Source organism: Eleginops maclovinus, chromosome 11, assembly GCF_036324505.1.
Source record: "Eleginops maclovinus isolate JMC-PN-2008 ecotype Puerto Natales chromosome 11, JC_Emac_rtc_rv5, whole genome shotgun sequence".
Taxonomy (NCBI): Eukaryota; Metazoa; Chordata; class Actinopteri; order Perciformes; family Eleginopidae; genus Eleginops; species Eleginops maclovinus.
Window position 1 is genome coordinate 14,472,849 of NC_086359.1, and position 22,119 is coordinate 14,494,967.

At 41.2% G+C, this 22,119-nt stretch overlaps 2 protein-coding genes across 2 annotated transcripts; one reads left to right on the forward strand and one right to left on the reverse strand.

The window, feature by feature from the left end:
- Positions 1 to 88: 88 nt before the first annotated feature.
- On the reverse strand, positions 89 to 15,273 carry gemin5 (gem (nuclear organelle) associated protein 5). Its single transcript, XM_063895069.1, has 28 exons — positions 14,744 to 15,273; positions 13,670 to 13,824; positions 13,305 to 13,486; positions 13,064 to 13,203; positions 12,791 to 12,889; positions 12,320 to 12,452; positions 11,650 to 11,815; positions 11,120 to 11,332; positions 10,868 to 10,953; positions 9,360 to 9,442; positions 8,385 to 8,521; positions 7,540 to 7,613; positions 7,244 to 7,425; positions 6,979 to 7,118; positions 6,564 to 6,735; positions 6,266 to 6,457; positions 6,126 to 6,182; positions 5,916 to 6,035; positions 5,733 to 5,828; positions 5,381 to 5,518; positions 4,836 to 4,983; positions 4,486 to 4,605; positions 4,140 to 4,350; positions 3,187 to 3,453; positions 2,881 to 3,043; positions 1,000 to 1,516; positions 452 to 539; positions 89 to 329 (listed from the first exon to the last, which is right to left on the reverse strand). The coding sequence occupies exons 1-28, from the start codon at positions 14,883 to 14,885 to the stop codon at positions 171 to 173; spliced, it is 4,380 nt and encodes a 1,459-aa protein (XP_063751139.1). The 5' UTR covers positions 14,886 to 15,273; the 3' UTR covers positions 89 to 170.
- On the forward strand, positions 15,078 to 19,706 carry mrpl22 (mitochondrial ribosomal protein L22). Its single transcript, XM_063895071.1, has 7 exons — positions 15,078 to 15,304; positions 15,408 to 15,450; positions 16,133 to 16,268; positions 16,383 to 16,448; positions 18,020 to 18,097; positions 18,330 to 18,399; positions 19,413 to 19,706. The coding sequence occupies exons 1-7, from the start codon at positions 15,280 to 15,282 to the stop codon at positions 19,619 to 19,621; spliced, it is 627 nt and encodes a 208-aa protein (XP_063751141.1). The 5' UTR covers positions 15,078 to 15,279; the 3' UTR covers positions 19,622 to 19,706.
- The last annotated feature ends 2,413 nt before the right edge of the window (positions 19,707 to 22,119 follow it).

Here is a 22,119-nt window from a genome sequence, read left to right on the forward strand (position 1 = left end):
ATTTCCTGTTAAAATACTGACAGAAAATGTTCAAGCAGCAGTTACCCTAGTCCTTCAGGCTTTTCTGCTTGTGCAATCAAAAAAAGTATTTTCATTCAACAAAAGTTTATTTTTATTCAACAAAAAGGCTGTACAACGGAAGTGCTTCTTTCATTCTTTAAACAAAAGATTCAGGAATGGAACTGCTGAGCGGTTTTGTGGGCGGAGGGATTTGTTCCGTATTTTCTGAGCAGATCTTTGGCCTCTTGTTGGATCAACACTGAGACGGAAGACTTGCTGAGGTGCAGGACAACCAGACAGCATTCAACAACATCTGGATGAGGATACATCTGAGAGGGACAGGAAAATAATGATTTTAGTTATTGGAAATGAAACCCCTCTTAGATCATTTGATGAAGTCAGCGGTTTCGGTAATGATAGTTTGAGTCAATATCACACAATAATTAAATACCTTCGTTGTGTTCGGCAGGTCAGCCAGCTGTTTCTGGTGTTCGGACATCTTGGTAGACAGAGAGAGCAGAGTCTCCTGCTCCTCAGGCCTGAGGGACAGGACATACAGAAGCTTAAAGGACATTCCATAAAATCCAAATAGATCAGCTGAACACCTGAAATCTCCAAAATGTTAACTGCTGATTTTAGTGGAATATGTCATTAAAAGGTCACAAAATGGCATATAAAAGGTCAAAGTAAGTGTGAAATTAAAGTACTTATGACCAGTGATTGTAATGTACCTCATCAAAATCATAAATTAATTTTAAAAAGTCACTGAAGAAAATTAAAAGGGCAAAACAAAAGTCATAGTATTGTATGTCAGGAAATGTCATAAAAAGCCATAGTACTTTATGTCGTTAAGACTTAGAATTGAGATGAAAATGCCACATACTGCTTGTGTTTTTGGAACTAAATCTTCCAGAATTCTGAACGGTGTATGCATAGCTTCACAGACAAACATGACAAATCCTTAAATAATGACAGCTGAGTCAATAATGGAGCCCTCACCGCTGCCCAGCATCAGCAGATCCCTGAGCACCTGAGCAGTCCTCTCTGCTGGAGGAGATCTGCAGGGGCCTGTCTGCGGCCTCCGTCTCCCCAGAGTCCAGCTGCCCTGCCTGGCCTCGGCTGTGCCTCAGCACCAAGGCAGCGATCCGCTCCTGGATCTCCTTCACTGACCTCTGGGAGGCCTGACAGGCGGCGTGATGCTCAGACAGAAGCACAGACGCATCGAAGTCCAGGTCATCAAACGTCCTAGTCTCCGGAGTGACACTCTCCCCTGAATCCGATACAGCTCTGTCTCCGTTCACCACTTTATCCTTCACCTCGTCTCCCGGACTGCATTCGGCTGCTGCGAGGGAATATCTGCTCTGGATCTGGGTGGGGTTGCTCCACCAGTGTTGGTACAAACGGTGGTAATGGACGAATGCCTGAAGACTGTCAGCAGCAGCTTTGGCCTCCTCCTCTGTGTGGTGAAGTACTTCACTGTGGTGAAGGTGTTTCTTGGAACAAACACTGACATCACCTGATGAAGAGAGAAAAAGAATATATAGGTGGTGGTGTGGCAGCTTGAGTTACAGCTCAATCAAATGTATATACAGCTCTGGAAATAATTAAGAGACCACTGCAGCATTATCAGTTTTTTACTATTAATAGGGATGTCTTCGAGTCAAATGCATTTTTTAAAATGTTTTATTGTATTCTATAAAGTACTGACAACATCTATCGCTGTTGGAAGTCAACAGACACTGGAATGGCTGCCATACATGTAGAGACAAAGATTTAAGAACAATTTGGAGAGGTCGCTTAAATTTTCCGGAGCTGTATTTTGACCAGAAAATAATCATGATAAATTCCATTATTAATTAATCTATTGATGAATCAAATAGTTCTTCAGTCTTAAAAATGGCATTAAATAATGAATAGGACATTTGAAGATGATGTATCATGAAGATGTATATCTGATATTTAAAATCGATTCAGTTCAATGTACCGATTGCTAAAAACAGGCACTTTCAACAAACGTACACAGCATAATAATATCTAAATTATGATAGGAACAGTCACCGGAGGATGCTGATGCCTGAGGCTAGACTTTAAAGGTCTCCTATTATGCTATATTTGAACAATATATTGTAGGGCAATATCTATACAAAACATGTCTGCGAGGTGTTTTGCTCAAAATACCAAACAGATCCCCCATTGTAGCCATGCCTCATACCCCTCTATTTCAGCCCTGATCTTGAAGTGCTGATTCTGTGACTGTCACTTTAAAAGCTGAAGCTGGCCACGTCCCTTTGGAGCGCATGCAGCTCTCTGTCTGAAAAGAGAAGTTTCTAAGGGAGATACTCAGCTAAATGCTGCCGTGATTAAACGCCATATTATGTTCCAAACCACATCAAGTATTATTTCTGAAACACTTCTCAGTGTTTACCACTACAACAGAGACATTATATGTATTATATAAACAACTCTAAGTCCCTCCTGCAGACATCCTGCTGAATACACAGACAGAGCTGCGCAGGCGGATTCAGCTCGCGACTGTATATTGCGGACGATAGGTTGGGACGTGTCACGCGGCCGGGACGTTGCCAGGAGTTCGATGTAAAGCCAGCCCACATTTCGGTTATGATGTCTTATCGGCAGCAAATCTGGATCAGCTCGTTTGTACCCCCGTTTTGAGAGATGTAGGTAAGGAGGAAAAGAGAGAGGGTTGTATTTTCTGACACTTTGTTAGTCTCCTTACACACCGGGGACACATATTTATGTATAAAAGACAGCAAAAAGTACATTTTGCAAAATAGGGGACCTTTAAATAAACATACTCTAGCCAAAATGTGTGTTGTACCAAATTAAACCTCGGCGGATGGATTAGACAGACGGACTTACCGTCAGGGAACAGCAGCCTGCAGAGCTCTGCAGAGACACAGAAGTGTCCGGCGTCTCGGAGCCAGGCCAACGCCTGCCACAGCTCCTTTATCAGCTGCCCGTCATCGTCTGATAACCAGCTCAACACAGCACGGGTCAGATGGAGGGAGGAATACAGCTGAACCTGAGGATGTGTGAGGCACAAACAACAACAAAAAAACACAACAAGACAAAGATAGATGCGATAAATGGTTGAAGTTGAGGTACATTTATTCAACTTCATTTCTGCACTAATTTTCGGTATCGTTTGGCCTTCTTAATCAGCACCTGTCTGAGAGGAATGTTGGCGGTGGGTGTAGGACTCTCCAAAGACTTTAGTTCCTGCAGAAGAGCTGCAACGCTGCGGTGTCCTGCAGACGATTGTGAAACGCCAAACTGCTCCTCCCACACGGCTCTCACTCGCTCCTGGATGCTGATGTGGCACTCACCTGGAGACGCCCATGGGTGAGTGGAGATGCAGGGCGGAGACGCTGCCTGAGAGTCTGCCAGCAAAACCGCCAGAAGCTCAGCGACACACAGATGCAGCCTGTGGGCCTGCAGGGAGTGGAAACACTCAGTTATAAAGGTCAGTTAAGGCAAAACAAACTTTATTTTTTAAGGATTTATTAGCTGTAGAGTCACTTATTTGAGAAGAAAACTGGTTTCTTTGTGCTGCATATGGATTTAAGGGATTAGGATTTTAATTCAAGAAACCACCTGAAATGAAGTGCTCTATCTGGATCTTTTTCTAGTTTTGCCCAACTCAATATTTGATAATATTTAACAACAAAGGCTTTACAAGATCTAAAAATAAATACTGTTCAAAAGGGGCAAGAAGAAGCTTAAACACTTCCCTGGTCCTATCCGCTCTAGCACACATTGTTCATAAAAATCAAAGTTCAGTTCACCGTCATCAGCATTCGTGATGTTTGACTTGTTTTTACAATTCAAAATGATCAATTCATCTTTACAGGTAAATCAAAATCTTCAAACAAGAATAAGCCTGGAAATCCCCGGTCCTGCTCATAACAATTTAGGATTTTGTTTCTGAATTGTTTTTTTAGTTTAGATAAAGTTGCACAGAAATTTAGGAGCACCCAGATAGTGAGCAGTGGTTCCCAACCTTGTCTTAGGTTGCATGTTTTGTTGTGTTGAATTTAAGAAAGAAAGAAAAAACTGACAAAACACAATAATAAGTACATTTTCTGTGCTGTCGGAAAGTTAATGTTGTTGCCACTGACCAGCAGGCTCTCCTGTGAGCTCAGGACCTCCTGGGCTGCGATCCAGTCCTGAGCAGCTGCCAGGTCTTTAGCGCACCGCTGCGCCAGCGACAGAGCCAGAGCGACCTCTCCGGAGATTCTGGCCAGACTCGCCGCTGTGCTCAGCGAGGAGACGTCGTTCTTCCTAGCGATAACCTTAGCAGCGTCGAAACTGGCACCAGCAGCTAGGTAACTAGAAGACGAGGTAAAACAAACAGGGAAGGACAAGTTTAAATGAAGTCTTAGTAATGGAGTTCAGATTACCATTAACAGATTAATCACATCACAAATACGAGAAGACACTTTTAGAAATCCTTCCAGTTTTTACCATTTAGCAGCTGCAGAGAAATGTCCGTCCTTCTCCAGCACGGCAGCCCAGGAGGTGCACAGCTCCTTCAGGACCGGCTCCTCTGCTGGCAGCCTGGCTTTGACCAGGGCTATGGCCTCTCTGATGGAAAACACACACATCTTTTAGCATATAAACTTCTTTGCCCTGAAAACCAGAAACATGGCCAGATCTGCTCCCATCATCTACACATGTTCGGGTTCTTTCATTTTACCTTCCCTTCTGTAGCGTAGCAAAATGTGCAGACTAAACTAACTTTGCACATCACTGTGAAGGTATTTGACCGAAAGTAAATCATTTCTTATTTGAACTAAAAGATGAAGGGAGGGAACCTGTAGAGCTTGTGAGAGCGCAGCAGGTCGATGGCTTCATATAGCTTGTTGATTGACAGCAGGTGGGATGCTGCCTTCAGGTACTGCTCCTGCAGACACAGCTGCTTCACGAAGGCCTCCACTGTCCGGCTCCACACCTGGAACCCCGCTGGAGGAGGAAACGCAGGAGTTGTTGTAATGTCAGGAATCCTCCTAATGTTATGTTTATTTAAACATTAATGCAGCACCACATTATCATTATACAAGTGAAGCTACTGATTCCACTTCCACAACGTTTTCACTGTTTCACTACAGGGAGCAAAAACTAATGTAAGTGATGTTGTTAGAGTGAGTGTGGAAGGGTCTTATTTACAGCTTAATAAAATGTAATCAGTGAAACGTAACGTCACTCCGTGGTGTGCCTTGATTTTATTTTACTTAAGGAAACAGACCTAAGTAAAGCTTGATTCTATGTTAGTGGAGCGAAATTTGCTCTACATCAAGACAACGTGTCAGTGAATGTTAGCTAAAGATAAATATATATCCAACATTGCAGAAGTCCTAACCCATGGGAGCGAGGGAGAGCAGGTGGTCATTCAGCTCTCCTTTCTCTGTGGCAAGCTGCAGCGCCCCCTCCAGGTCTCCGCTCCACAGCCGCAGGTACACCACCGATTCAAAGTGACCCGCCTCCACATGACCCTCCTCTAAAGAACAAGAGACAACAGATACAATTACTTCACTGACAGAACATACAGAATCTCACTTCATTCAACGCTGATTTCAATATTGCTGATATAATTCTGTGATTTATAATCTGAAGCAAATGAATCTGGCAGTGTGTACTTCAAGTACAGATTCTTAACAGATCTGTGTTAACACAAGGAAAGACATTGATAAAAGCATAGAAGAACAACATACCTTCTGCCTCAAACATGCGGTACAGCGCCTGTCGGTCAGAGAAGAGGCCCAGATGGATGTGCTCTCCCTGGCCTGGGACACATCCTGCAGGGAGAGCTGGAAAACACACACACACAGTCCAGTAAATTGAACCATCTTTCTATGTATTACAACAATGGTGCAAATCTATCTACTCTGTCTTACCACTGCTGTGTTTGACAGAGGCCAGAGTGATGCAGTCTTTTAGCAGATCCTCTTTGGGGCGATGATCCATGGAGGTGCTGACGGGCAGCATGGAGCGAGGCTTCTTCTTCTTCAGCAAGTCTGGAGAAGATTGCAGACACACCCATACGGTTACATTTAAAACAGTTCCATACATTAAGCTGAAGATGTTTTATGAACTAAAGAACGTACCTGGTTTGTCTTTGCTCTTTACGGCAATGAAGGGTTTTCTTTGCGTCTCAATTATGGCTGAAAGGACATTTCAGAATTAAGTTGGCTACATTTTAAAAAGGTTGCAACTGTTTTTAAATCTGTAACTACAAATATCTTACCTGGTGGAGGAACAGAAATGCTTGTTGAGCTGACTTCATCTTCCTCATCTTCACCAGACAGCTCCTGGGCTTTCGCCGCCTTCACTCCTCCTGTAACTGAACCTCCGTTCATCTCCAGTGGTACAGCTCCTCCGGGCCCTGACACCTTCTTGTTCTTCTTCTTCTTCTCTTTCAGGTTCACCATCTTTTTCCCTGAAAGGATAAGCATGTGAACGTTACAGTCAGTTTGTCTCACAAAAGTCCAGAAAAGAGAGAGTTGGAGGTTGGGATTTATGGTTGTCCCCAGACAGATGTTTACCTTTAGGTGGCTTCGTAAACTCTTGTTTGGAGACTGTCCATTCATGTAGTGTAAAGTCCTTTCCTCCAGTCCAGATCACATCTGGATCCACAGGCGACCAGTCCACACACAACAGGAAACCAACGTGGCCACGGTAGTTACAGATTGCGGCCTCCTGCAACACGTCCCACACCTGAACGGAAGAAAAATAAATACAAGAATGTCAAAAATCTGAAAATAAACAAGCACTTAAAATCGAGAAAAATGTCTGATGCAGTAGTTGACAGGAAGAAACTAAGAATACTTAATAAAATAAAGGGCAAACCGAAATCCAAAATCCATAAAAGGAGCATGTGGCATACAGGTTCAAGGAATCGTCCTACAGATTTGGGTTGATTCACACAAGACTCCATGGTTTTATGCACATGATTCTGACCTGCGCAGTTCCATCATATGAGACGGTGACCAGCCGGGCTTCGTGGTGTGGACTCCAGACCATGCCGGTGATTTTAGCTGTATGACCACACAGCCTGCGATATGGTTCCGTCAACACAACAGGGCTTTCTGGAGGATTCTCTGTGCAGAAAAGGGAAACAGCATGTGAATGCCTACCAAGCTTTGAAAAATGTACACAACCCTAATAGCGATGACTCTTACGAATGATGTAGGTTTGAGTGAATAATATAACTTGCTTGGCCAACCTATGATGGAGCGGAGATCGTGCACGTAGACAGTGGCATTGCTGGAGCCTGACGCCAGGAGGCAGTGCAGCTCCGGCGGGGAGCCGTGGTCGTGATGCCAGCGTAGCGTGTTGATGATCTTGTGGTGCTGCTGGATGCTGCACAGAAGCTTCAGACTGGGAGCCTCATACACATCAATACACCTGCAACAGAGAGATGTGTTATCAAGCACACAAAAACAAACAAACAAAAACCACAATACAAAATTAAAGTAATTGTAGTTGCGATGGTTCATTATAAGACAATCTGTCACTCACCCGTCCTCGTTGCCAATGGCAACCACTTTCCCATCTGGCTTCCAGCTGAAGTCTGTGTGTGGAGACAGCTTGTGCTGTTGGGAAGCAAAGCTCACCTTTATGATCTTTTAAATAAATAACCTCGATTTCTATCAGCAGTAAAACATAGAATAAACAGTCGAAGTCAGGAGCGCCAGCCTAGGTATAAATTCGATTAAAGCTTCATCACAGAGAGAATAAACGGATTCTCAGGTGAGTTTTTGATTGATTGTTTCTCTCTGTTGGTACATACGGGTCGAAGTAGTAATCATCATAGTTGGACAAACCAACTACTGCTCTCATACTATAAATCACTCCCTTCAGGAGGCTCCCTCTACTCCTGTGCCTTGTCTACATCTATCCAAAATCTGTTCCTCAAACTACTCATGCAGTCCCCCTCGCTACTGATAAACATTTAATGATAACACATCTAAATAAATTGTTTTTCTTTGTTTGTGTTTACTATTATCCTCCTCCTGTTATCTCTTTTCAGCCTGTGTCTCCCTATCTCTTGTGATGACTTCATAGCGAGGTTGTGAAGCTGGTTTAGTAAAAGCTTTCTGAAGTCAGTGCATGGATATCAGAGGACACAGAGATAAGATAAAAAGGGACTCAACAAATAATAACAGGAACACAGCACCAATGGATGTATTTGAATATATAATAATGACTAAAATGCTTATCGCAGTGTCAGCAGCATCAATAGCAACTAGTATGCTGAAGTTCAGTGCGTAGATCAGGGTACTAACCCACATTTAAAAAGTTAAAAATTAACCACATGAGAACAGGTTAAATGGTCCAGAGAATGATATCATCACCCCTCCCACCTTGATGTGGTTGGTGTCTCTGATCAGCTTGTCGATGTCCGCAGCCTCTCCACTCAGTTTAAACGGGTCGTGCTGCAGGATGGTGCCTTCCCCGGCGCAGCTGTACAGGCTGAAGGACGGCTTTCCTCCTGCGGCACCTGGACATCCCACACAAACACTGCATTAACATGGTGTAAGAGTTACAAGTTGCAGTTTTTGACTAATTGTATTCTGCATTACAGTGGTTGATTAAAATACATGAAACCTTTCAGAAATTGATCACAATTATTCAACGTGGTTTATTTAAAAGAACAGGATCCTTTCACTTTACCCGTATTGTTCTGGCAACTACCTTAAAAATATAGATATAAACCTTTTAACGTGTGAACCATTCAGTGTGTTTCAGTCTGGTTACTGTTGAAGTGAAAAATATATTCTGGAAACCCAGCGAAAAGGCACTCTACGAGAAGCACTCACAATGCGGAATAACTATGTGTAAAGAACTATTAAAGTAGTGTGACCGTTGATAGTCTTCAGATATCCAGAGGCGTAAGAAGCATTTGGTCCAAATTTTCCTCTTCACCACCGTTTTAATTTAGCTTGGGGATCTAAACCAATGGGATCCCAGAGCTCCACCAGAAACATGAGGCAAGCTGAGCTGGTGTCAAGGCTGGGGGTAAACAAATAAGCTGTTTAAAATAAGTGTATCTAGTGTGTTAAGGAACCACCAGCAGATTATTTGCCCGGTAACAATCGTGTCTATGGCTTCGAAGCCGAGCGACTGATACGCTCATCAAGATGTCATCTGCTGAAATTAACTTCCTAGGTTTAGATTTCCCAACGAGCGGGAGGTGAACATAAGTGTTTCTACAGCTTTTTTAATTAAGGAGTTGATTACAAGACGTTTGGGTTTTTCCGCTGACTTTCGCTAGTTTTCAGTGTCCTACCACATTTGTTGAGTCAGCAGGATGTTCTAAGAGTTCAATAGGTCCTTACCAAACGACATCGGGGGGACTGGGGGCCCCCAGGCCAGTGTGTACACTGTTTTTCTGTGATAGGAACTCGATATCTGAGGAGGCCTGGGGGGAGATGAAGCAGAAAAAATGGAGAGTCAGCCATACATGACATAGATAGCTGCAGGACAATGGGACTCAGGGGACTTTGTGGATTAGGGGACAAATCCACTAGACCAATGACCCACTGCTTAAATAAAGGCCTACTGAAACATTTTTTTTTTTTACTTAAATGGGGATAGCAGTTCAGTTCTATGTATATTACTTGATTGTTTGGGGAAATTCTTGTATTTTTGGGGAGCACGTACAAGCAGAATAATTGACAAGAAAAAACTATTATTATCAGCCGGCGAGGACCTTCTCAAAACAGTCTGCCTGTACCGGAAGTAGCAGACGACTTTAGCGTAACGTCACGAGTGTAACTGTACCGGTGTTGCAACCATGGCTAGCAGTACTAGTGAGAGTGATTTCAGTGAAAATGTGTCTGTTTCTGTTGGTGCTGAACACGATGAAAGTGTCAGTGAGCTCTCTGATGCCCCTGAGCCGTCATCAGATGGAGAAATCGACATGGCAGAGACACTGGGAGTCCAACCATATATGTTTGAGCCAGCCGTGTCATACACTGGGAGTGACAGTGACAGTGGTGAGGACGACGGAGCCGGTGGAGGGATAGACCACGATATAGATCGCCTACAAAATACAAAATGGTAATTAGTATTCCTTTTGACCCTGGCCTGTTATTGTTATTGTTTTCTTAACGCATGGGTCTCTCTTCGAAACACGCTATTTCAAAATGTTCACTGCAGATGAGACTTTGCTTTTTGTGTGTCACCCAATCTGCCCATGTCCGCTTCACCTCCTGATTCCAAGCTCTGGCCAGACAGTCATCTTTCGGGAATGTAAACAATGACACTCCGTCCGAGTTGGTGTTGCTGCAGAAGGCCGCAATGCATCGCTTCCTACTCGTGATTTTCGTCATTTTAGCCTAGAATTCACAAATCAAAACACAACGAAAGATACCGGCAACAATGGACGCCAAACTTTTGGTTACACTTGTGACGTCACGACGGAGCTCCGCCCCCAAGGGTCTCAAACAAGAAAGTTTTCAGGGATTTCCTGGCGCGCATTTTATTATTATTAATTACTCCGTAAATTCGACCGCAATGACATGGGTTGCAATGATATATGTTATTCAGTTGTATATGTACTATTAGACTGCATGGTGTGTAGTGCTGCACTTCAGTAGGCCTTTAAGTTCATGACCTACAGAAAAGTCGAAATCAGAGAAATTGTCTCAATAGTTAAAAAAAATCATGTCCATTGTTATTTTGATAAAGGTCCCCTGTGGGGTTTTATTGTAAACCCTAAGACATTTTTTATTTATTTAATTTGGACAATAAAGGTTGCAGTTTGATGAGGTTGACCGTGTAGTGGTGTGTTAAAGTGTTGGAAACAAACATAACTTCACACATAAGGAATAAGGAATCTTACCTGTTTGAAAAGACTTCGTAGATGCCCACTTTTCCATCGTCTGTTCCAAAAGACAAGGACCCTTCTTTTTTTGGGTGCCATGCCAGCTGCAGTGAATGAAAGTTTGTTAATGCACTTAATCTTATCTTTATGTCATGTAAGAGTTGTAACAGCTGTTTAAAGTAGAGGATGCTTCATGGAAAACAAACGATTGAAGTTTAATGTAATCATTATAATCGTCTTCACAAACATCCTGATAGATGCCCATCTTACCGCTGTGACCTTGGACTTGATACCCTGCCAGAAGGACCGGGTGTCATACTGGTTCTGGGTGGTCAGTGTGTTCCACACCCGGATCATGTTGTCCCCGACACCCAGCGCCAAACACCCTGTTCCCACAGGGGAGAAGGTCAGGGCGTAGACAAACCCTCCCAGGGTGGGCAGAGTCCAACAACAGTCCAGAGAGGCAAGATCCCAGCATTTAATCTGGAGAAAAAAAAGTAGGAAAAAAGGTTACTACTCTACTAAGTTTGCTTGCTGAAAACATTCCTTGCAACAAGACTAGAATTTTGACCCTTTATAGAACAATCATTAAGTTCCAAATATGAACAAACGTACAAAATTCTAAATCCTTATCTTGCTTAATGAAGTTCCAGTACAAAAGTCACACAACCAATATGTTTTATTCAAGGCTCAGCAATTTTTAACCAGGGAAGGATGAGAGGTTCAATTTCTGTACAATAAACAAGCTGCTAGTGATTCTACAAAAAGCAAACATAAAGCAAGTAAAGACGGTGACCTACCTCTCTGTCCATGGAGGTGCTGATGATCAGCTCTCTGTCGTCCTGCAGGTGAAATGAACTCACGTTGAAGACGATCCTGTTGTGGTTCTGCCCCTCTGATGATGTCCCTAACAGAGTCCACCTCTGTTTCCCTGTCCGGGTCAAGTCCCAGATCACCAACTCACCACTGATGAGACACACACACAAATATTTACACACAGGAATAAATGTGTTGGTCTCTTACATGGTCCGTTTCTACTGCACTGTGTGTATGTTTTTGTTCCTTGATTCTGGTTCATATTAATAATTATACGCTTATATTCCTGTGCCAATAAATTATAAAAAGGCAATAAAACTACAATTTTAAATCATAGTCTTATTACTTGTATTCGCCAATATACTAAACAATATGACACCCTGATCTGAGACTGAGCACTATAAATAAAGGTTAAATAATCAATGCATCTGCATCACTAAGATAATAACAATTAAAAGTCTCTGCAATGTTACACTCATTCCGTACTGGAAATGAAAACACCAGGTGCTGAGGTTACGACAGGAAAGTAATTAATGAAGGGGTTCTAAATGCAAAGAACTGCTCCAAGACACACCGGAGTGACCACAAAACCTTGCTGTTGTCACGTTTTCTGGAGCTTTATCTGATGTTTTAAATGATAAGACATGTGTGTACCCGAAGCAGCTGGACACCAGTTGTGAGGGTCGTCCCTTCGGCCAGTGGACATGGAGCCAGAGTCTCTCCTTGACCCCAGGGTCGACTGCAGAGCCTCTTTTCTTCAGATATGGCAGCTTCAGAGTCATCACACCTGCAGGGGACAAAGGATGAAAAGATGATTTCACAAAGCAGTGTGATTTTTGGTCCTCTGGATTTGAGTTGCTTTTTCCTATTTTCTTAAATTCTTGTATAAATATATATTTATATAAGTCCTTGTTTTAGCTCCAGTTTTACCAGTTGTCAGACTTTGAGTTTGGGAAAAATATGTACAGTTTTTGTATGGTAATGCAATGCATAAACAATGTGATCTACTAATACATTCAGAAGTTCAATACTTTTTTTCCTTTGTATCCATAAGTTATACAATAAGCACCTTGTTATAGTTTTTTTTCACATACACACTAATAATAGTCAGGTTCAATCTCTTACTTTTCCCCTTCGCTGAGCTCCAGATCCTCATTGTCTGGTCTTTGCTCCCAGATGCTAGAAAGCAGCCCTTCTCATCTCCTGCAGACGTTCCACTGGTTGCTATACAAAGCAAAAGAAAACACATATCTTTGTTTACAAATATCTAAAATAGTTTTTCCATCTTAATGTATTTATTTGAGGAGAAAATGTGGACAATGAAAAATAAAAAATTGCTGCTTTGTGAAATGTTCCTTGCAACAAACTATTTTTGTTATAATGACAGCACATTGCTACCTTCACTGATGTAGAGGGTGTCCTCACTGGCTACAGGCGACCAGGCCAGCGAGTGAATCTCATCTTCGTGTCCACGCAGACGGTGCATCACCTCGCCTTTCTTACTCACATCTATCAGCACGATCATCCCATCTTTGTACCTTAAAACGGAAATGAAGACAGTACAGTCTCATTCACTGATATAGGTAAAAATGTTTTGTAAATCCAGCAGAGTGAACTGTGCTCCCTGAGATCTTCTTACCCGACAGCCACAGTGCTCCAGGTGTGAGGGGAGCAGGTGAGGCAGAAGATGGTCCTGGGCTCTGGGAAGAAGCTGGTGGTGTCTCCTGTGTTGTACCAGTGACACACCACGATGCCCTTCTCATCCCCCGACACCACCAGGTTTTTATCCACCGGAGACCAGTGCACCGCTGATACGGAGCTCTGTGTGTTGGAAAAAACTTTAGGCACATCCTAGTTATACTGTATAACAAAATATTTCAACAGTCAGACATCAGTGGAAAGTTTGGTTTCTTATGACAGTCAGCTGTTGTCTTCTTTCTGCAGGAGGCACCAGCATATTATGAAAATGCATCATTCCTCTTGAACAGGAAAGTCGACACTCACCTGATGAGCTGCCTGCTCCCTTATAAGAACCTTGTTTTCGGAGTCCCAGAAGCGAATGCTCCCATCACAGGAGGAGCTGACACAGATGTTGCTCTGCCCTGCATGCTGACAGAATGAAAAGCCAGACACCAAGTCTTTGTGGCCAACAAGCTCACCTGCAAACATAGAATGTCAGGAGATCAGGATTTAATTTGTGTGAGTCTTATGAAATAATGTATTGAGCACAATGATGGGGATCATACAGCTCTGGAAAGAGACCACTCCAAATGTTTCTTAAAACTCCATATCTACATGTATGGCAGCAATTTTTCCATTCCAGTGTCTGTTGAATACCAACACAGACAGATGAGTAAAAATGTGCATTCAACTCAAACACATACCTATAAATAGTAAAACCAGAGAAACCATAATTTTGCAGTGGTCTCTTTAATTTTTCTAGAGCTGAGTGATCTAGTGTTTACTTTACCTGACTTGAGTTAACTGCTTTGAATTTGACATTTCCTCTTTTTTATCAGTCACTTACAAGTCTCAAAATGTTATGAAAGTGCAGTTATAAATTAAAGAATTATTTGAACGGTCTTTCTTCAAGTCATTAAATTGCTTGTTGTGTCTAATCAACAGCCTAAACCCTTTCTTGAAAAAAAAAAGGAAAAGCGAAAAATAGTTTTTCTTTGATAACTGATTGAAGTAATCTTTTAACAGCAACAGTGTCATTATTATCTCAGTATTAAGCATAGAGAAAGGCGACAAGTCGTTCCAATAAATCTTGCATTGTAAAAAAAAAGAAGGTCTGTAACTTAAACATGGGAAGATTTAAGTCAAATATGTATTTGACGTTTTCGGGATTGATCATCTGCTTTTCATGTGCTTAATCCTGCCAGGTGATCAGATATCTGTTCCTCTTTCAGTACGTTACTCAAAGAGCTGTCATCATCACACCTGAGGAGATCTGATCACATGGATTTGGACCCAAAAACATGCGTGCAACCTAACTTTTACCCAAATCAAAGCCAGTGGATGAACCATAGAGTGACCATGTGTGAATGTGATGTCCAGCAGTGACAGCAGACTCACCTACAACCCTGCAGGAGGATGCAGACACATCAATCAAATAGATGATGTTTTTGGCTCCAACGCCCAGCAAACCGCTGCTGTTGACGTCACTGCTGCGGGAGCAGTACCAGTTGGGAGAGGCGGGGAGCGACCTTTCATGCATGGCGCCTCAGAACGTTTAAAGTTGACTAATTTACTAATAAAGTATGATAAAGTAAAACCCAACTTCTCACATGTTGCCTGCACTGTCGTAGCAAATACACTACCGGCCGTGCGGCAAGCGTGGTGTCGTAAATCCAACCGGTGCAAAGTACGGAATCCTAGTTGGATCAAACCATTTCGTGTTGGCTAGTTTGTCATTGTACAACTCCTTTTTAAATATTTTTTGCAACACTACCTTTACAATTTGTTGTAATTCATTCCTTTTTTAAACGTAACGATGTATTAGAAAATCAAATGTGCCAGAGACGCAGTGAACAAAACAAAGCAAGTATCACTCTTAACTCAGTAAACATCACTGCCGTCAAGCGAACACGGTAGTGTCGCAAAAATGAAATATGGCGACTGCAATGACAGGACGTGGTAAGACAAATCCAGGCTTTTTAAACATCAAATGTGCCATGTTATGACAAAAGTGTGCCCCCTTAAGAAGTTTTAACGGGAAAAAAAATGTTTGTGTTTTCAGGTATGGCTTTCATTAGAAGTATATATGGGGTGTTGCAATCACGGTACGTACATCGCCATCAGTCTTTGCAGAAGGACAAATGTCTGCTGACTGGTTAAATTAGCTCATCATAATAAACACATCAACTTGATAAAGTAACGTTTTGAAATACAGAATTGTAGTGTGTGATAAATGTTATGGAATCTTGTTTTATCTCGGAGGAAAAGTATAGGCATGTATTAAGAGTCCACACAGAATACCACATTTGCAAGGTGACTATATGACCAGAATCTTTTTTTTTTTTTTGGTATGTTGTGGTAACCAGGCTCCGTTCACAGTGTAGAGATACACTTAATCATATGACCTTACCCCTTACATACACACTTTACATTATTGAGATAGAACAGCTGAATGTCCCAAAACAAGTTCATAGTGTGAATGCAGATCTATCTTCTGAAAGTAAGGGGCAGACTTTAGGGTTGTTATTGCAAAGGGAAACAATAGATTTGAAGCTTTTGGTGCAAAAGAGACCTGTAGCACCTCCCAGAGGGCAGCACTTATTTTAGAACGTGTGCCAAATAATGGTTGTACCTAGTCAACAGTGATTAAATTAATATAGGGAATGGAAGCTTGTTATTTTTGGATGAATTGTTTGTTTTGTGCCTCTTATTTCTGTGTATGAGTGTCAGACCACCACCCAAATACAATTATATATATTTTTTTGCCTTTCTTAAATGTGTCTCCAGGTTACATGCTCTGGGTGCCGGTCCTCTGCAGCTCTCATGTCTGCACACGAGCACTTCACTGGAAACAAAGCACTGGGAGAGGAACAACTTGAAGGTGTTTCCACCTCAGAAACCAGATGAACCTCGCAGACCAGCAGTAAGTATTTTTCTCTGCTTATAACAATTATATATATATAATGAATTGTGGAATATGTCTCTTGTCTCTGTGATGTTCAAACACCTGAATACTGTGGTGTGTTTCTTTCTTCAGGAGATTTACCACAGCAGAAGGCAGATTAAGTACAGCAAAGACAAGATGTGGTACCTGGCCCAAATGGTGAGAATGGTCAATATAATATATTTGTACCAACAAAATCAAATTCCTGACTCTAATCCTTGCTACAAACAGAAAGTCGGGGCATTTTATCTTTGTAATTAATCATTAATGTATCCAGGAATCTTGAAAAAAATGATTTCTTAACAATGTGAGAAGTATTTTAAACATTTTCAATATCGTGTCGCCATGGCTGGAAAACCTTTAATAAATATGATTATCACAGTTTGTTAGGTGAGAACGGGCTATGAATATCTACAGTGGAGGAAATAAGTATTTGATCCCCTGCCAATTTAGTTAGTTTACCCACTTACAAAGAAATTAACAGTCTGTAATTTTTATAGTAGGTTTATTTTAACAGTGAGAGACAGAATATCAAAAAAATAATAATCCAGAAATGTATGTTAAAAAAAAGATATAAATTGATTTGCATTTAATTGGGGAAAATAAATATTTGATCCCCTTGCAACCAACAAAAATGCTGGCTCCCACAGACTGGTTAAATAAGTACTCCGGATGTCAACTCTTTACCTGGATAAAAGACACCTGTCCACAGTCAATAAATCAGATTACAACCTCTCCACAATGGGCAAGACAATAGGCAGGTCTTTTGATCATGGTGGAACTAATGTCTAAGGACATCAGGTACAAGATTGTAGACCGGCACAAAGCTGGAATAGACTACAAGACCACCAGCAAGCAACTTGGTGGGATAGAGACAACTGCTTTGATTAGTAGAAGATGGAAGAAGCGCAAAATGACCATCAACCGCCCTCAATCTGGGGATCCATGATCTAAGAACTGGCCTCTAGGGGCATCAATGATCATGAGAAAGGTGAGGCGTCAGCCAAGAACTACACAGGAGGGACTTGTTAATGATCTGAAGGCAGCTGTACAAGGCACATGTACAGGCCGTCTGAAGTCTGCCAGTGAACCTCTGAATGATTCAGAGAAGGTGATGTGGTCAGATGAGATCAACATGAAGATCTTTGGCATCAATTTGACATGTCGTGTTTGGAGGAAGATAAATGCTGACTATTAACATCCCCAGCATCAAGCATGGAGGTGGAAACATTAAGCTTAGGGGGGTTTCTCTGCTAAGGGGACAGGGCGGTTCACTGCAACGAGGGGATGATGGAGGGGTTCCATGTATCGTAAAATATTGGCTGGTAACCTCCTTCCCCTAAAGCGTGTTTTGCAAGGGGATCAAATACTTATTTCCCTTACTTATTTAATTAAATGCATATTAAATTATATATTTTTGCACATGTATGTTTCTGGATTTTTTTTTTGTGATATTCTGTCTCTCCCTGTTAAAATAAACCTACCATAAAGATTACAGACTGTTCAGTTCTTTGTAAGTGTGTAAACTAACTAAATTGGCAGGGGATCAAATACTTATTTCCTCCACTGTAGATATTGGGTCCTTTTACACAGTTCTCAGTTTGTTGCAATCTGCAAACACAACGCTAGATGCCGCCAAGTAACAAACTGGCCTTTAATTACTAGTATACTGCAGTTACAAAGACATTTTTAATAGTTTTTCTCATCTCACTGTTTGTTCTCCCTTACAGATCAGAGGGATGAGCATCGATCAGGCCATTGCACAACTGGAGTTCAACGACAAGAAAGGAGCAAGGATCATGAAAGAGGTTTGAAGAAGCACATTCACTGTTCATTACTGTTGGCCAAGATTTGTGTTGAATATACACCACATTCCTCAAAACATATTTAATCACATTCCTGTATTTTCATTTTATTTGTACATTTTCATAGGTCATATTTTATTCATTTAGTTGTTGTGTATTCATGCATTTTTCTAAAATACCTCCCCATCACACCAGATGGAGTGTATTTATGGCTGTCACTGCTTTGTTTGTTCAGGTTCTTGAGGAAGCACAGGAGATGGCGGTCAAAAATCACAATGTAGAGTACAAATCCAACCTGTATGTAGGTAAGTGTCTGCAGCGCTGCTGGGTTTTACTGTGTAAACAACATTACGTTATTAACACAACATGACCTCCGGTGGCTGTATTGCTATGTAAAAAAAATACAAAACACTTGAGTCTGCACAACAAATGTTGTTGCTGTGGTTTTTAATTAACATTGGGGCTAATAAGAAAGGTGAGATAAGAGGTGCCTGTGAAAAACAAAATAATGAAACGTAAGGCGCAGACAAGATACAAAAACGGGTACTTAACAAGATACAAGACTAGGTACAACAGGCTGTAATTGGAAAGTGTATATACAAGTAGCGGAAATATAAATAAATCCAATGTTTTAATAAATATTCTGATGAGTTGCTGTCCTTTGATTAAATACATAGTTCAACAAGACATTTGGGTAAAATGCAACATTGTTTTATCCTGTGTATTTAAATTCTACATATATTTCGTAAGCATATTACGTCTTGATTGAGTAGTTTTTGACATCATTAACTCACAAGAAAGAAAATACAGAAAGGCAAAACAATTTTAAAATATTCAGTATGATTTGGTTTTCAAGCCTTTATACTAAACATGCCGGACATTTATTTAAATAAGTAGATTTGAATTGGTAAAGACTTATCCATACAAATAAACAATAATTGCTTTTCCCTACTAGTATTTGTCTACTTGAAAACCTCATTAGTTGTCACAGACTTTCAACCTTTGTGCCTGAAGCAAGAAAATACAATTTAGAATTCAGTATATGACCTTCAGTGTAAACAGGTATTATTTTTTCAAAGCAGTACATTTCTTTTGAGTCCAGATGTTTTGCTGTGTGAGTCATTTATGTGGAGTAGAGACGTTATTACAGATAAGCCAGAACTCGGCACAATCTTTGTTATTTTCACCAGTTTTCATTCAAAGTCACCTCTACAAATCAAATGAGTATGCTCTACCGTATCTCTCTCTGCGTTTATCTCACAACCTCTTTAATCACACCGCCCCCCTCCTGTCTCCCCTCCTGTCTCCCCTCCTGCAGCTGAGTCCAACTCTGGCAAAGGGAGGTACTTGAAGCGGATCCGTTACCACGGTCGCGGGAGGTTTGGCATCATGGAAAAAGTGAACTGTCACTACTTTGTCAAGCTGGTGGAAGGCTCTGCCCCCAAAGTCGAGGAGAAGACAAGCTTCGACCAGGCCAAAGAGTACGTTGAGAACCTGAAGAGCAGAACCATCGTCCACAGCCTGTAGTCCAGCTGATATGAGGATATTTCACATGATATTTGTCTGTGTTTGTATGAGTGTGTTATCTTTTGTAAATAAACCATAAAACTTAGCTTATTTTCGGTATTTTCATTGTCTTGTATATCATTTAGAAATATTATTCCATCAGTAATGCAGTTTGAAATAAACTGATGACTAGTTCAGACATAGATCATAAAGTGCATCGAAAATCAGGAAAGATATATTAATCATCTAAGATTGCATTCATGAGGTTGCTTGTAGGTTTCAATTTTATTCTTATGACAAGGCTCTTCCAGCTACCCTGGTTTTCCTTTTCTACACAGCTTTATCTTTCAACAGAATCATGACCAGTCTGGCTGTTTTTGTATTTAGTGTTCATGTTTTTTGCTTTACCTCCTGTAGCAATCAGCAAATGAAATCGATAATAATTCAATTATTTCATAATTCCTAAATATATAAAATGTTTAGGAATTGATTGAAAGAGAACCAAATCTGCTGCAAGAAGGAATGTCTGCTGCTGGCAGATAGGTGCAGTGCATTACATGAAACACATGAGGAATAAAATGCCACACCTACAAGGGCAGATGATCAATGCCAGCTTTATTTATCACTGCCAATGTGGGCTTCCAAATTAAGTGTACAGCAAAGCAGCAGCGGCTAATGCTAAGCTAAACTGACCTTATTCTAAATTGTACATTATTTTCTCAGAAGATATTGGTTATAATGTGGTTTTCATCAGTCCTTCAAAATCAGGTGTGTTCTCATAATACTCAAAACCAATACACAAAACTCAAATGTAGTCGTTAAAAAAGTGGCTCGGTAAAATCTAATATCAATTGTTGTTTGCCTCCCCTCAGCAGCAAACAGCAAGTCACTATAACAACAGGCAGCCAGAGAAAAAAAGTCCCACACCTCAGGAACATTTCTGTGTTTTTGTTCAACACGGCACAAATAGAGCCTTAAGTGTGTGTCTGCGGAACTGTCACAACTTCCCTGTGATGGGTGTGGTAGTTGTGTGAGGAGGACAGTAGTCTCATAGACAGACCATCTCCACACTTTAGATCTGTGCCAGTGCTGGTCACAGGGTGACAGCAGTCATCATGACTGCTGCAAGGAGTACAAACTTGTCAGCTTCACTTCTTCATCTTTTCACTTCACCCACTACTCTGTGAGAAAGTGTCCTGCAGACATATTTGGAGCTGCCTTAACACATAGGAAATGTTAAGTTGGTACTGTCATGCTTTGCTAGGAAGATTCAGTCTGGCAAAAAGTGAAAACGTGTCTTGTTTTATGAAATACTGATTTCAAAGTCAGGCTTCTTTAAAAAAAAAAAAAATAGAATATGTTAATGTCAAACCCTCCATCACACAACCTTTCAATGTTTGTTTTTATCAAAAGGACTGACATGTAATTTGCTTGTTTATTCAATTTGATAATTTGCTGTTGTCCGTGCGTTCTTTTCCAAAGCTTCTGCAGGATGTAATTATGTTTGCCTATTGTGGTGTCTTTCATGCTCTTATCAATCTACCATTGTATTCTCTTGTGAATTTCTGATAATCTTTGTCAGCTTTTCTCTAAGAAATTGCATTTAAAGGCAAAGAAAAAATCCTGACATGAAAAAGTGTTGTCTTTGGAAGTATTAGTATTTTCTAAATGTCACAGTGTCTCAGTGTTGTCAAGGCCCAGTGCTTTGGTCTCTGCTGTTCCTAATTGGCCCTTGTTTCCTGTTCCTGATGTGAGTGATCCAGCTCGTGTATCTGCCTGTCACAACGTCCCCCTAAAGCCCTTGTCAGCTCTCAGCAGCTTTCAGTGTATTTTCAAATAAAATGCCAAACGCTGGCCCCAATTTCAGCAGACACGTGCCCTCAATCTCAGGTTTGAGGCGGGCTCGGTCCCACAGCATAAAGTAGCATCGACTTCTGAAAAGAGCAAAAGGCTTCATCTTCTTCCCCTTCACCAGACTTTCACATAATCTGAGAACAGACAGAAACATACTCAAACATACAGAAACAAGGAGAAATGTTTTGCATCTCGTATTTCATTAAAGCGGCCCCATTATTTTTTTGGGGGGGGGATTTTCCCTTTCTAATAGTGTGTTTTATAGGTGTTTTTGGATGTAAATGGTTTGCAAAGACTAAAATCCCAAAGTTCCCTCCAGAGGGATTTTCTCTCCCACACAATCCCCCCCTGACTCCATTGGACTCCTTTGTTTACCTCTGTAACTAAGTGACATCACTACGTAACACTTTTGCTTCTATTGGCTAGTGCTCCAACACATTGTACTTGATGAGCTAAGGGGCGTGACATCTCTAAGCAGTTGACCAATCACAACAGAGCTGGCTAGCTAACCAATCAGAGCAGACTGGGCTCTGGTTTCACACAGAGAGTGAAAAGAGGTGCTGCAGCACAGGCAGTATGAGAAAAAAATAAAGTCCTTTTTGAACATTTAAGCATGTAAACATGTGAGAAAAGAAGTAAAAAATACAAATGTGAAACCTGAAAAT